The 14,242-nt window shown below is 39.3% G+C and overlaps 2 protein-coding genes across 2 annotated transcripts in view; one reads left to right on the plus strand and one right to left on the minus strand.

Moving 5' to 3' along the window:
• Positions 1–14,242, minus strand: part of LOC145464403 (18S rRNA (guanine-N(7))-methyltransferase-like) — a 127,743-nt gene that overhangs the window by 29,197 nt on the left and 84,304 nt on the right. The gene's annotated exons all lie outside the window — the stretch shown is intronic.
• The window catches only part of LOC145464366 (unconventional myosin-XVIIIa-like), a 41,521-nt gene continuing 27,772 nt past the window's right edge, over positions 494–14,242 (plus strand). Inside the window, exons 1-11 of the mRNA XM_081448227.1 lie at positions 494–2,001; positions 4,640–4,840; positions 5,608–5,784; positions 7,387–7,597; positions 8,138–8,280; positions 8,421–8,521; positions 10,001–10,067; positions 10,314–10,458; positions 11,235–11,535; positions 12,101–12,293; positions 13,475–13,558. Of these exons, the coding sequence (XP_081304353.1) occupies positions 610–2,001; positions 4,640–4,840; positions 5,608–5,784; positions 7,387–7,597; positions 8,138–8,280; positions 8,421–8,521; positions 10,001–10,067; positions 10,314–10,458; positions 11,235–11,535; positions 12,101–12,293; positions 13,475–13,558 (3,015 nt within the window). The 5' untranslated portion in view covers positions 494–609. The remainder of the gene's footprint in view (positions 2,002–4,639; positions 4,841–5,607; positions 5,785–7,386; positions 7,598–8,137; positions 8,281–8,420; positions 8,522–10,000; positions 10,068–10,313; positions 10,459–11,234; positions 11,536–12,100; positions 12,294–13,474; positions 13,559–14,242) is intronic.

Below are 14,242 nucleotides of genomic sequence, written 5' to 3' on the forward strand. Positions count from 1 at the left end.
CCCCCACATTTTTAATTGATGCCAGAGTATTTTAATTAAAATTATAACAAACTCCGCATATAATATCCCATGACGTCATTTAATTGATCATGGCAAAAGCATTTCCGCTCAGTTATAAGTAATCGTGGTTGTAATTTCACAGTTCAGTGGATTGTGCCAGAGAAGTTATAATCCACGTGCTTTATTTCACCCACGTGTAAAAATGTAAAGCCAATATCTACCAGAACAGTAAACATCGTTCCCCTATAGCGTGACATTCCAGCTGTAACACATGTCACCATACATTCCTTGAAAATATACACTCAGACAAAATAGTTGCGGAAATGCCATCCTATAAACAAAAAATGCTTGACCGCCTTGACCATGTTTCTTAGTTTTACCTGAAAGAATAAGTTTCTTGCAGGCAATATTCGAGAATTAAGAAGTTTGTCAAAGTTGACAACAGTTGTCTGGTAACGCAATTTTTGAAATACCTATATGTCACGTGACCAAATTTTTCAGTGCCCGGATTCATGAATTAAAAATTTGGCGGCCATTTGTGATGAACTTATAAATATAGTTGCCCGTGAAAGTAAACTAACATCGGCACTGAAGGAGTAATCTATCGCAATGTTTTCCTTCAAGAAGAAGGACAAAGACAAGGTGATCGAGACAAAAGAAGAGCGGAGGGAAAGGAGAAAGAAAGAGAAAGAAAAGGACAAACACAAGCTTGATCGTAAGGCTCATGGCGATCTTGGGAACATAGTAGCTGGCTCTGACAACGAGGAGCAGAAGAGAGGACGATTTAGTTTTAGAAAGCAAGATAAACGTAGATATGAAGTTGAACACGGTTACGACGATAGAAACACTTCGCCAGGCGTCGAGCATTCAGATTTTGCCGCTAGAACAGGCCGTTCAGGTAGCTCGGATACAACTGGCAGTGCAGCGAGTGGTTCTGTACCTTCTCCATATTTGTTTGGTTCTTCTGCCAGCGTTTCTTCGAACGCTGCATCGTCCGATGCGGTGCAACAAGCAGGGTATAGAGATTCAGACGAGGAAGGGCGATACCAAAATGAGGTTTCGCAGGACGGTAAACCCGTTCCGAAACCGCGAGTGAAGAGAAAGAAAAGCTCCAGTATCGAAATCAAGTTACAAAGTCCGAGACAAGCTTATGACTCTTACGAAAACAAATCTGGTGATGCTAGCAACGAACAGAAACGAGCTCACACTGGCGAAATGAATGGCACTTCAGCAATCAATACGAGGCGTTCTGATGAGGTTATATCTGCTTCACCGTCGAACGATAAACATGTTTCTCCGGAAAGCCCACCTCCTAAACCTCCTCGCATACTGGCTGATCGCACTGGAGTGGTCGAGTTCGAAGTGAAACTTATCAACGTGGGTTCCGAAAATGAACGAAACAAGGCTAATTCTAACCATCGTATGGAGGTGGACGGACCTATAACAGCTACAAGTACAGTACAGTCTTTCACTGAGGCACCCCTTGATCTCGGCGAGCCGAAAATAGTTTTGCCGCCGCGAGATGTGAGCAGGTCGTCAGAGTCGCTTCTCTCTCCATCAGAGAAGACTCTAGAGGAGATGGGAGTTGATTTGAAACTACCGGAAGTTCAGCCTGCTATTTCGGGAGTCGCTAGGGTTATAAAGCTGAATAGGCGATCAAGTGGCGATTTTGGGTTTGCTCTGAGGCGAGCCAACGCTCCAGGTAGCGGGAAAACTGTGCACTTTGTCGAACCCGTCGGTACAAATGGCAGTGGGGGATTGCTCCCTGGCGATCGCCTTGTGGAAGTTAATGGAGTCAATGTGGAGAACGAACCGAGGGAGAGAATAATCGAGATGATAGCTATGTCGGGAGAGGAGGTCGTTATCAAAGTCATTCCTGTGCCGGAGCTATCGGAATTGAGCGTGAGAAGCGGTCTCGATGGCTCAACCGTTCAACTCGACGAGTCGAATCTGAAAGCTGGAACCCTTGCTCGCAGTGGAAGTAAAAGAATTAAAAAGAAAGTAAGTGTGCATTTGCAGGGTGTTAATAATAATTGGGTACGCTAATGATGTTATTAGTGACTAACTTATCCGAATTCACTTGTGTACTTCTGTTGTGTATACAAGTTCATTCTTGTTTTTTTGTGCTCGGCAAAGGTCGTTGAACACTAGGAATTTACTCATGACATCACTGACATTTTCTTTTTTGGGAACAAAACAACTCAGTGGTTGATCTGCTAATTTTTTTGGTGGAAATCGCATTAAGACAAGCTCTGTTTCATCTCTGGTATTCGTTTGTAAATTCAATGTTTGTAATGCCCGAGCTATCTCACCGTAATTTGCATTAGAATGGGTTTCCTCGTTAGAATATTATTGTGGCTAATTAGTTTATAGTGCAGATATATGTAGCCCATAGTTCATTTTAACAAAGAATCACATGAAAACAACTCTACTTGCTTTGTTCCATGTTTAAAAGAACATGCTACTTCAAAAATTGAAAGAACCCGGTCTTATGAAAACATAGCAACAGATCTTTGGCCATAGATTGACCATGATATAAACATGTGATCGTTGTATAAAAGATTGGGTTACTGTTTGCAGGAGACCTGATGGAATGCCAAAATATACACTTCTACGCTAATTATAAATGCATTTGAAACTATGCTTAAATTAAAACTTAGGAGAGTGCTAGAGCTTGATTTGTTTAAGGACAATTTTTATCTGTTTGTTTTTGAAGCTGCTTTTTAGTTGTCGCCTGTTGTTTCAGTCAATATTTTCAGTATTTCACAAAACAGTGGTTTGACATGAAAGTCCCTCTGTGACGTAATTCGCAAAATGTTTGTTTTCTTCATTTGTGCATCATTGAAACCAAAGTGGATTAGGAATTAGAAACCTGCTATTACATTTAAATATACTTTCTAGGTTTTGATAGACGACGTGGTAATAAGAATTTGTTAATACTGTGATAATATAAGAAATATTTTACACACCAAGAATGGAAAGGATTTCAATTTGTAGATTGAAATACTATAGTTGCTGTTGATTGCATTACTTAGTGTTGTTATCCCACTCAAATGTCTAAGTGCAGATTTGTCTCAGAACAAATACTGTCCATTTTGTGTCTTTCTGAACTGATATATTTATTATGGCTGTACAAAAGGGGCAAAACATATAAATATTTCACAGAGCTTAAACGATTTGGTTTATTTATGATGCAAAACCTGCAATGCAGAACTATTATATTTGTGATGAAGTCTCTCATGAAATCTGAGGTTTGTTTGAATTATGGTTGCTCTCTGTAATCTTTTTCATTATGCCCTAGGATTTTGAGTAAAGGTTACAGGCTTATTTGGTTGAATTTAAAATTCACATTTTTTGCCCAAAAATGTGGTAATGATGCAAAAAGTAGGTTATTTTGGAAGTCTGTTATCTCTATGTTCAGTTTTAAAAGTAGCTGTTACCTGGGACATTCCACACTGTACATGTACACTGTATCGTCTGGTAATAATGGATGCTAATTGTGGAGTTTTACAGTGCAATTGTGGCTGTTGATATTCACTTTTCCGGGTTAATAATTTGAATATATTTTAAGCAAAAATGTAGTGGCAATGCAAAATTATTGATGATTATCAGTAGCAATCATCAGTGAAAAAGTGGTTTGATGTAGCATTTTTTGTACCAAGAATTTACAAGATGCAGAAACAAAATTCAACTTATGTTAAAAAAGTGTGCGATATTATTGCTATCTTGTTAATCCTGTTTTTATTATCTTTCTACACATTTAATTGATATTACTTAAGTTTCACTTAGGTCTACCTTTTTGAGCAGATTATGAATAATTGGTTATTGATTTTACCAGTACAATATTTCAAATCATAGGCTGTTTCCTTCATGAGTTTTTTCTGTGCTTTGGCCATCTTTTCTGTATAAATTTTGTCATGTAACAGTTTTTTTAAGTTTTCATTCTACTTTGCATTATGTAATTTTCTTTAGTCTACTGTAAAGCAAAATTGATGTTAACCCTGTTCTTGGAGGAACAAGGAAGTTAACAATATAATTCAGAATGACAGCTTTTCTCAGATGCCAATATTTGACCAGTAATTAAGTCTCCAGGGTTGCATGATTGCCTGGGGTTATTGAATGCTTCTTCATATTGGCCACTTGCTCAATTTTGAATTTTTTAGTTGGCAGTTCACGGGATGAGTTGCTGTGAGGCATTGAGTGCACAATAGTAGCTCTAACTTGAATTAAGGGCAACCTGGAAATTCTATTTTCTTTCCAGCCAGGAGCACTAGAGATTATATGTTGTCATTAGCTCTTGATACATTTGTGAGCCTATATGTAGGATTAGGCCCAAAGTTGTTCAGGGAGAAATGCTGAAAATGCAGAGTAGTAGATGAATATTATAATGCTGATCTTGACACCCCAGGAGGGAAAGACTATACGTTTGCAAGGCTCTGGTCTAAGAAGATTATGAGGGGCCCAAAGGTTCCTAACCATGAAATATAGGTGCCTAGCACCTAAACTTATATGAAAAAAGTAAGTTGTTCCAGTCGCCCAAAGGCAAAAGTTAGTTGCCCGTAGCACCCGGGCACTTCTACCGCACAGCCCTGGTTTTGTTAGCTTTTTAAGCTCATTCAGTCTTCTTTTTTTCTTCCAGGCTAAATCAGAGGAAGAGGTCAACTCCCAGAAGGCATGGCTAGATGCAGAAAAAGTGTGGGTTGTTCACAAGGCAGGGTTTTCTGGTGGAAGGGTTCAAAAGACCAAGACTGTAAGAGAAGAAGATGAAACTCCTATGTGTAAAGTGAAACTGGATCATGGTGGCGAGATTATTACTATTGAAGAGGACAGTGTTGAAAAGGTCAGTCAATGGATTATTAGATTATTTAACAGTTTTGATTTAAATGAACCATCGTTTTGTCCAGTTTCTCTCCAGATTGTTGTCATATGATAATTTTTGGTCAGATGAAAAGGTCATCTATACAAATTTGTTATTAGTTTTTCAAACATTTACCATATTAGTAAGCCAGCTGGCTCTACTTGAAGCACCCATAGGGATGTGTTAACTGTTTGCCCTCTAAAAAGTGGTCAATATATTAGATATCAGGCCCCAGTTGTTCAGACTGGATAACGCTATCCACTGGATAAATCGCTATCCAGTGGATATGTGTTAACAGAACAAACCACACTATTTGCTGGATAGTGATGTATCCAGTGGAACTATCCACCTTTCCAATGACCCAGACCTGAATTTGCAATTTTTCTTTGGTTATATTTTCTGTTTTTTTTTGAAAATTCATGAGAAGAAAGAACTGTGTATCAACAAAAGCTTAATAGGTAAGGTGGGAGAGGAAGTAAAGTTTCAAAATTGGGTTGGGTGTGTATTCTTTTCCTTGTCGGTGATGTGGGAATTTGTTCATGATAAAATTTACTACTGGTATTTTCAAAGCGAGGGTGGTTGGTGGTGAAATTTGCTAGTCTGCTGTCAATATATACATTAGGGCTATTCTTAGAATTATAACATTAGGATACTTCTGTTAATTTTGTTTTATTTTGAACTGAAGATAAACAAGTTACTTTGTGGGGAACTTTTTACTGAGCTTGTTGCGCTCCTTTATTTTATTTCAGGCTAATCCTCCACAATATGACAGAGCAGAAGATCTTGCCTCCTTGCGCTACCTTAATGAATCCAGTTGCCTTCACACTTTGCGGCAGAGGTTTGGGAGTAACCTTATTCACACGTATGCTGGGCCCAACTTGATAGTCATCAACCCCCAGCAACAGTTAGCTATCTACACTGATAAAGTGAGTAATGAATAATGAATAATATATTGTAGTGAGTAATAAATGAAAATTGATTAATGAGTGATTTTCAGTAAATACCTAGAGATTTGGTTAATAATAAGATACATAACTATAGTGCTCTTTTGCTATAGCTTAAGGGTGACTTTTGCCACTTGTGAGTAACCCTGCCTCCCATATATCTTATTGTTATACATTGAACTCATTATCTCTTTCCTGATTGGCCAAAAGTGTACAGTGAATTTTCAAAATCAGTGCCTGTGACGTCATCTCTGCAGATTATACAGTAATCATGTCAAGTTTGCGCGCTTTGTGTTGCTTGCTGTCAGCGAAGAAGCAAAAACATGACTTCCATTTTTTTTGTTCAATGTATAATTGCTGTTTTTCATGTGATGTCATCAATTTCCAAAATAAGAAATTACTGATCCTTGTGAAGTTTTAGCTTCATCAGATGTAAGACCCTCTAATAACTTGACATTTTGCAACATTTAAGCCCGACAGGGTTCCTCATTATGTAATGGAGCACATCGGAATTTCCAAGTTTATGCGTTGCGTGGCATTAAAATGGCTGCTTGGTAAGGCTGTCGAGTAAGTCAAAAGATGAGTTATTGCTCAAGATTTTACTAACTAAACAGTTCTTGCTCTAGACAAAGTATTAATTTCAATGTATCTGAGCTCTAGAGTAATAACGTTTCGTTTCATTGGCAAAACTCAATGACAGATGTTTCTGTTACTTTATGGCCGCCATGTTTGTGTCCCTCTGAGGGGCACAAACATGACGACACCATACAAAGCTCTATAAATTTGAGCGAAACACTTTTCCGAATAACTCGCGGATGGAAAACCGTACAGACTTAAAACTTCGCGAGGTTATTTATATATCAATCATCTTTCATATCTCAGCTTCTTGACTTAATCTATCGAATGGTTACGATTTTTATTTTTGATGTGACACTGCAAACCAGCCATAAAACTATTATTAGATTCGGTTTTTGTGATACCCTGAATAATTGAGGTCTCGGCAAGGGTTATCAGCCTCAGCCTTTGGCTTCGGCTGATAACCCCTACCTCAACCTTGATTATTCTGGATATCACAAAAACCGAATCTAATAATTGTTTATTGTCAGCACCGAATTATCCCTGAGGGTTCTCTGCTCAAAGTTTTATACAAAATGTTACTGAAAACAGAAACCCCAGATGCAGGTGTTAGAAGAAAATAATGCTGTCTTGATATCGCTTGCTAGATTGTATGCCTAGAAGTATGGCAGAAGTCTGTCATGTTTGAACCTACTTATTATGGTTTAGCTCCCACAAGTGCCCTATAGCTGATCTAGGGAGGCAGAGCGGGCTGTGTGCTCCTCTTTTCTTCGATTTTTTTTACATGTAAATTGTAACCAACTGTTGTAGAGTGTGAGATGTGTTGTGGGTATCAGATTAGGTTATATACTCCTCCCTGGTAGCTCAGTGGTAGAGTGTCCTGCTGGAATGTGGAAGGTCATCAGTACAACTCCTGTTGGGAGAACATGAACATTTCATCCCAATAGTGACCAATATAATTCTCATTTCTCTACCAAACTTAACATTTACTATTTTTTCTTTTCACAGGTAATTCAGATGTTCCGTGGCTGTAAACAGGAAGACATGCCACCCCATATCTTTGCCGCTGCACAATCAGCCTATAGGAACATGCTGGCGACAAGGATGGATCAGTCAGTTGTGCTGATGGGTCACAGCGGATCAGGAAAAACCATCAATTCCAGACACATCATGCATTATTTAGTGGCTGCAGCCAGTTCACAGCATTCTGCACTCACAGGTGGGCAATTCCCCCATCTCACTCCTATTAGAACTCTGGCTGGCATGGCAAGAAAAAAGTTGGAAAATTCACCTGTCCTACAGACAACCATGGGAAAAATGCTTTGGGTCATTTCCATTTAGAGATTAAAATATGTGACTCTTATCTTTACTTGTCCTGATGGAATTCAAATGTATAAATTTGGAGGTAGTGGTGACCAAAATCGTTTGTGTTTTTTCGAAAGTAATAGCAGACTGGTTTTGGAAACTGTAATGACCTCAAGCTTTGCCCTGGTAGAAAATTTGGCAACCCTCACCAAAGATGTAGTCACCAAATGTAATTATAAATTATTTTGTTTATTTAGTTACCACAATCATTGACTACTTGTTATTGATTAAATTTATCTCACTTTGTGACTACATCTTATCTCAAAATAGCATGCTACAGTACCACAGATTCCGGCTGTGTGTTGTGATTTTCGCTGGTAAAATATTTTGTGATATCAACCATAAAGATATTGCCCCTTTGATGCATTCACATGCTGACTGCTTTCTTTTCCAGATCAAAAGCTTGAAGCTATTTATGCTTTGTTGGAAGCCTTTGGCAATGTCTCCACTCCCATGAATCACAATGGATCAAGGTTCACTCTGCTATTTAGCATGGATTTTGACTCCGCAGGTCTTCTGACAAGTGCTTCAGTCCAGGTCAGTCATAGCATGAAATGTTGATTTAGCTGAAGTAATGAAACTTGTTATTTTTGTGTATAACAAGGAGCCAAGAAAAATAATGAAATTTGAAAAGGAATTAAACGAATTAATCAGTTGTATAATGTTATTTGTTTCAGACATTCCTCTTGGAAAAGTCCAAAGTTGTCAGGCAATCTGAAGGGGAGAGTACATTTAAGATATTCCACTATTTGTTGGGAGGATGTGAACCTAAGATGAGGTAAATATTACTAACAAAACCTTATTATACGTACATTCAGAGTAACAGGCAAATTCAAGTCAGCTCCAATAAACGACAGGATTGGGGAAGGGGTTGAGTCATCCACACTAGTGCCAGGGGGCAAAGAAAACCAATTTTTCGGGTCAGCCTTGCTACCTGGAAATGTCATCTCTTGCAGTACTACTGTAATTTTCATTCCCTAAAACATTTTCCCAAGGAAATTTCACTTACCATAAATCCTTGAATTAGCTTCCCTCCCTCCTCGAGTAAGCGCCCCCTTCGAAGAAGTGCCCCTCCTATCACCTGAAATTTAAAATGTGCACCCCCTCCCCTCCCCTCCCCTCCCCCCCATTTTGTGGACGAATAATGAGACAACAAAGGGTGTATAGTTTTCGTCATGTAGTATTAAATTCGTACATTGTTTCAGTTTGTGAACACGTTCAGTGAACACATTGACCACGTTAAATACTAAGGGTGCTGCAATTTAAACTTTAGGATAAGCTTTTTATGCCAATAAACAGTTTATGTTAGTGTTTACACGCAGATGATATATTAATGTCGGGCCATGATTTGGAAAAAATTAAATAAGCGCCCCCCCTCGAATAAGCGCCCCCTCTAATAAGCTCCCCCCGTCTTCTCCTAAATTTGAAATAAGTGCCCCGGGTGCTAATTCGAGGATTTATGTTAACCATTGGGTAAGCGAAAGACAGGATGCTCTAGGCTGACTGCAAAATCCACAGCCCCCAGCTATCAAACATGATTTTCTTTGCACGTCACGTATTATCTTGAGTTTTCGAAGTATGCATGTTTTGCTTCAGGAATTGCTGAGATGTCAGTCCATTGTAGGATATCCTGGTCATTTTTGTCAGGTTCCCCTTCAAATTTCAGTGGTAACCATTTGTACCTCAAAGTGCATATGCTGCATTGCTCCAGTTACCGGCAATATTTTCACCACTTTGAATGCAAACATGTTACAGCTGACACAACCAACTCTTGTTTAAACGACCACTGTCTTGACCTAACCAAAGGTTCACTTGGTTGTTTTATATTAGAACATCCTAGTTGGGTTTGATTGCAGTGAAGGCCACCATAGGTTTCCACTTGACAAAGTTTTTGATAAATTTTAGACAATTTACTATGTTACTATCAAATGGAAGGTTTTTGTTTCAAAAGGCAAATGAGCATACAAGAATTCTGGAAGGCAGAGTTGTCATTGTCTAGCGCCACATTTATGTTCTGGCAATTGACATCTCTTCCACCCACATTTTTTGCAATTTGATTGCCGAAGTTGGCCAAAAGTGATCAGAAAGTTTTCAAAAGCTGCCAGAAAGTTGTCAAATTTTATCAAAAACTTTATCAAGTGGCAACCACCTGGTGATGTTCACTGTAATGGGTTTCCACAATACACAAAAATAAGGAATGTGAAATATTTTTATTATTATTTGACAACATTTCTGATCTTGGGTTTGTTTCGAACAGAAAAGAGTTGCAGTTGGAGGCCAAAATGAGTGAGACCAATGAGTTTATGATGGGATTTGACCCCAAGGTACAGTTTACAAGCTGTTTAAGTTGATTTCTAACTATTCGCATTTGATTATGTTTTTGCCCTACGCCCTAGGTAAAAACATTGAAACTTGCATATGACCTTTTACATGTACAAATGTTGTTGGTTTTTCTGTTTTTGTCAAGTGTTTGGCTTCAGGTTCTCCTGTTTTCTTTCCTCTGCAAATGCAACCTAACTTTCATGTACAAGGTGTACTGTTGAAGTTAAAGTCTCTCTGTATTTCAACAGTCACCAGATAACCAGGTTCTTTCTGATAAGTGGACAGAGATAGAGTTTGCTCTCCAAATGCTGGGAATCTCTGAAGAGGAGGCTAAAGGAATCTGGGTAATCTTGGCTGCCATTTGTCATCTGGGCTGTGCTGGGGTGGCTGTAGGTAAATAATTATACAATTTATTTGACCTTCTGAAGTTACAACTGGAGTTTCAGATATGTACTGCTTAGCAATCAAAGTAGCAACTTGTCGAATGATGTCTTGCACATGGTCCATGTATAATTTTATTACACAGTGAAATGTTTCATTTAATTTGTCACTGCTGTCAGACATGGTTCATGGATTGTGGCATGTAACTGGGTGGTCTTAGCATGAGCAGCTTGCCAAACTAAGAACTCTGCCATCACTATGCAACTGGACATAAGGAGATAATTCCAATATTATAACAAACAACATGACAAAATGTTGTCTTCAATTAGGCTGTGTACACACTTGGTGCCTGAACACTGATGCCTGGGCACTGGCACAAAATACAATGTAGTGTTACATTCAGACACTGGGTACTCCAAAGACCCTAGTACCATTTAATGCCCAAGCACAAAGGCAAGACCTTGTACCCCAGCATGGGCACTGTGTGAGTACTTGGAAAAAAGGTGTGTGCCGATTAGTGCCCAGCGAGAATAATTTGTGCTCTGGCACTGTGCTTGGGCACCAAGTGTAAAGATAGCCTTTGAGTTAAATTCTTTCAAGCTAGCAAACATCACTTCTAGGCTAGTAGGTCTTGCTATCCACTTGTCAAGTGTCAGCCTTGCATTGCACCCTGTGGCTTTCCAAGATTCTCTTATCGTACTGTAATTGAGTATTTATCCACTGCACGACCCTTCAGTAAAACAGCACTGTTATGAACAGGGTTTTAGCTAACCATTATTTGTTCAAAGGTGCAGACAACAAGCCTCATTTTGCCAACCCAGCAGCAGTCCAGAGAGCTGCGGCAGTCCTCGGCACCACCCAGGAGGACATCTCCGAGATCATCTTTGCACCTCCAGTTGTCAATCAGTTTACCATAAGGATGCGCCGCCAGAGTCAGTCTAAAACTGAACTGACTCCCTCCAGTTCTGCAGAGAACACCCCAGAGAAGCAAGCCAAAGCTACTACAGTGCAGTACATTGAGGCATTGGAGGGATTTGCCATGGGGCTGTACCAGGAAGCTTTTGCTGCTCTGGTTAGGTTCATTAACAGGTAAGGGTTCTGAAATAAAATGTAATTTTGTTGTGTACTCTGTTGAGATGCAAAATGGCTCACAAGTTGGTAAAGACCTCTTGTTACAAAATTTGAACAACTGCTGTTATCCGCAAGGGATACAAACTTATAATTCCACTTGAAATTAGATGGCAAAATTATCTTCTAGACAACAATATGTCTGGTAGACTTGTCTTCAAAGTCATGTTGAATTAATGATTAGTCTTTCTTATGTTTTAAATAAAATGGAAAAAATGTAGCCATATCTCCCAAAACCATAAAAACAACATATATGTATATATATAACTGACCTGTTAGTCTTGAGTTTTCTTGTTTTTCATCTTGAAAGAAAAAGAACAGAAAGAATGTCCCTCTCACTACAGATTACAATAAATTAATCTGAAGTACTTGTTGAATCAGCTACATGCACAAGCAATAATACTTTACTTTAACTAATATTATTGCAATCAGTTTAAGATTTTTAGTTTATTTACATGTAGAGTACCATCTTCCTAGAGGGTTATTTTCACATGATATCGACTTAAAAGTTATTCTTGTCTTGTAGGTCTCTTCAGTGTAATGTAAGAACTGTCTCATCCATGCACGTGTTGGACCCTCCAGGCTTCCAAAATCCTGCATCGGTTGGCAAGTCTGAGGGAGCACTGTTTGACGACCTATGCCACAATTATGAGTATGAGAGACTGCAAAAGTTCTTCCATGACACAGTGTTCACTGCACAAATGGAAAGATACTCTCAGGTACAAATAATTGGCTTGTGCAGTTTGTAGAAGTTTGTTAGTGTTCTCAGTGAGTTGACCTGTAACCCATGTAACCTGTAACCCATGGAATTTTAACGGCGTTCCTAGTAAGTATGCTTTAAAGGAGCTCAGTCACGGTGTTTTAAGTTATTTTGGTTACGTACAAAATTACCTTTAAATTGAAGGAAACCACAAAATAATAGCCTATTAAGATAGAAAAACACCAAAGAGATAATAATAAACCACAAAGGAACAGGGATGGCTAAGGATGGAGAAGATTAACACGGATTACAAACGACGAACTTGAAAAATTTAGGCTAGAATTTTCAAGATGTGCAAACCGTCTCACAGCTCCTTAAAGTTTGCTAAGGGAAAGTAAAGAAAGGCTATCGTCTAAGTGCAATCTTGTTACGTCTGTATACAATGTATTTAAACCTTGATTTATCATAATTTCCTATTCCAACGTAATTTTGTGGAGAACAATGTAGGCCTGATATCGTTCCCTCAAGTTGCCTTTTTGACTTAGACTTAATCATTAGTAGACCCCATCTTGAATATGCGAGCAGTTTGTGGGATCCGCATACGCAAAAGCAAATCGTTGACATCGAAGGTGTACAACGACGAACCGCTCGTTTTGTTAGACGTTGTTATAATCGAACACCAGGGTCTGTGACCCATCCCCTGAACGAGCCACAGTCGCTCTCATTGGAACAGTGTCGAAAGGGAGCCAGACTCACCTTGATGTATAAAGCTGTCAATGGGAAGATAGCCCTCCAGATTCCTGACTATGTTAAACCCAAGCAGAGAATAACTAGACAGTACAATCCCACGAAATTCACACAGTTAACCCCTACGAGCAACACTCACAAATTCGGTTTTTATGCAAGAACTATACCCCAGTGGAACTCACTTCCTGCTGGAGTGATAGACCAACTGAGTGTTGAGGCGTTTAGGGCCAGTCTCATCACTTTTTAATCTCAGTAGTGATTTAGTTACATTTATTTCTTATTGTTTTTCTCTTTTACATCTGCGGTGATGAGTAAACCCCTTTGCAGATTATATAATAGATGTACCTGTAGAATTCATTCATCTTCATTGTCCCGTTTGGGATCTAAGGCTATATCTATTGGACGTAAATATGATCGGTGATCGCTGATGACAAATTTGTTTGATTTTCACAGGAGAACATAGAGTGCAGTTTTGAAAATGTGGCAGCCTCTCCTGATCCTGTCGTGTCCGTGTTCGATAGAGCTGCTCAGGGTGTGGTATGTTAATCAGATGCAGTACTGTGTCTACATGTATCGCCATTCAAAGCGTCTCATGTTCTGTTGTTATCCTGTCGCCAACAATTTACTGAGTCTTGGCATTCGAATCAAAAGAGTAATCATTCCCAATTTTGCCCATCCATGCCCCTTTTTGGTTTTTCTGTGTTTCTTTTGCGTTTCTCTGCAGTTTAATTCTAAGACCAGTTGGCTAGTGCTAAAATTGCTAAAAAATGCGTGACCCAGCGACTTGGAGCATTTGAACTCCCCTCTAGACAAGATGCTAGTCCATCGCAGTGTTACCCCCAGCATTAAATTCGCCAGTACCCATTTATACACCTGGGTAGAGAAGGGTACCGTGGGAGTAAAGTGTTTTGCCCAAGAACACAACACAATGTCCTAAGTCAGGGCTCGAATCCGGACCGCTCGATCCGGAGTTCAGCGTATTTACCATGCATTAGACCATTGTGCCTCTCACGTAAAGGCTAATCCGCTCCACCGAGCACGCTACGTTCAGGTCTTTTAAAAATTCACTGGAAAATTCCGTATCTTATGCATTGAATTTAGGACACACCAAAAACCTACCTTGTCACGACATGCGTGACTCTCGCGTGAGTGAGATAAACCCTAATGTCACGCTTGAATTCAACCCAACGTGCCGGTGTGACGTTTGTCTCGGGCCCTGTA

The sequence above is a fragment of the Orbicella franksi genome, chromosome 12 (assembly GCF_964199315.1).
Source record: "Orbicella franksi chromosome 12, jaOrbFran1.1, whole genome shotgun sequence".
Classification (NCBI taxonomy): Eukaryota; Metazoa; Cnidaria; class Anthozoa; order Scleractinia; family Merulinidae; genus Orbicella; species Orbicella franksi.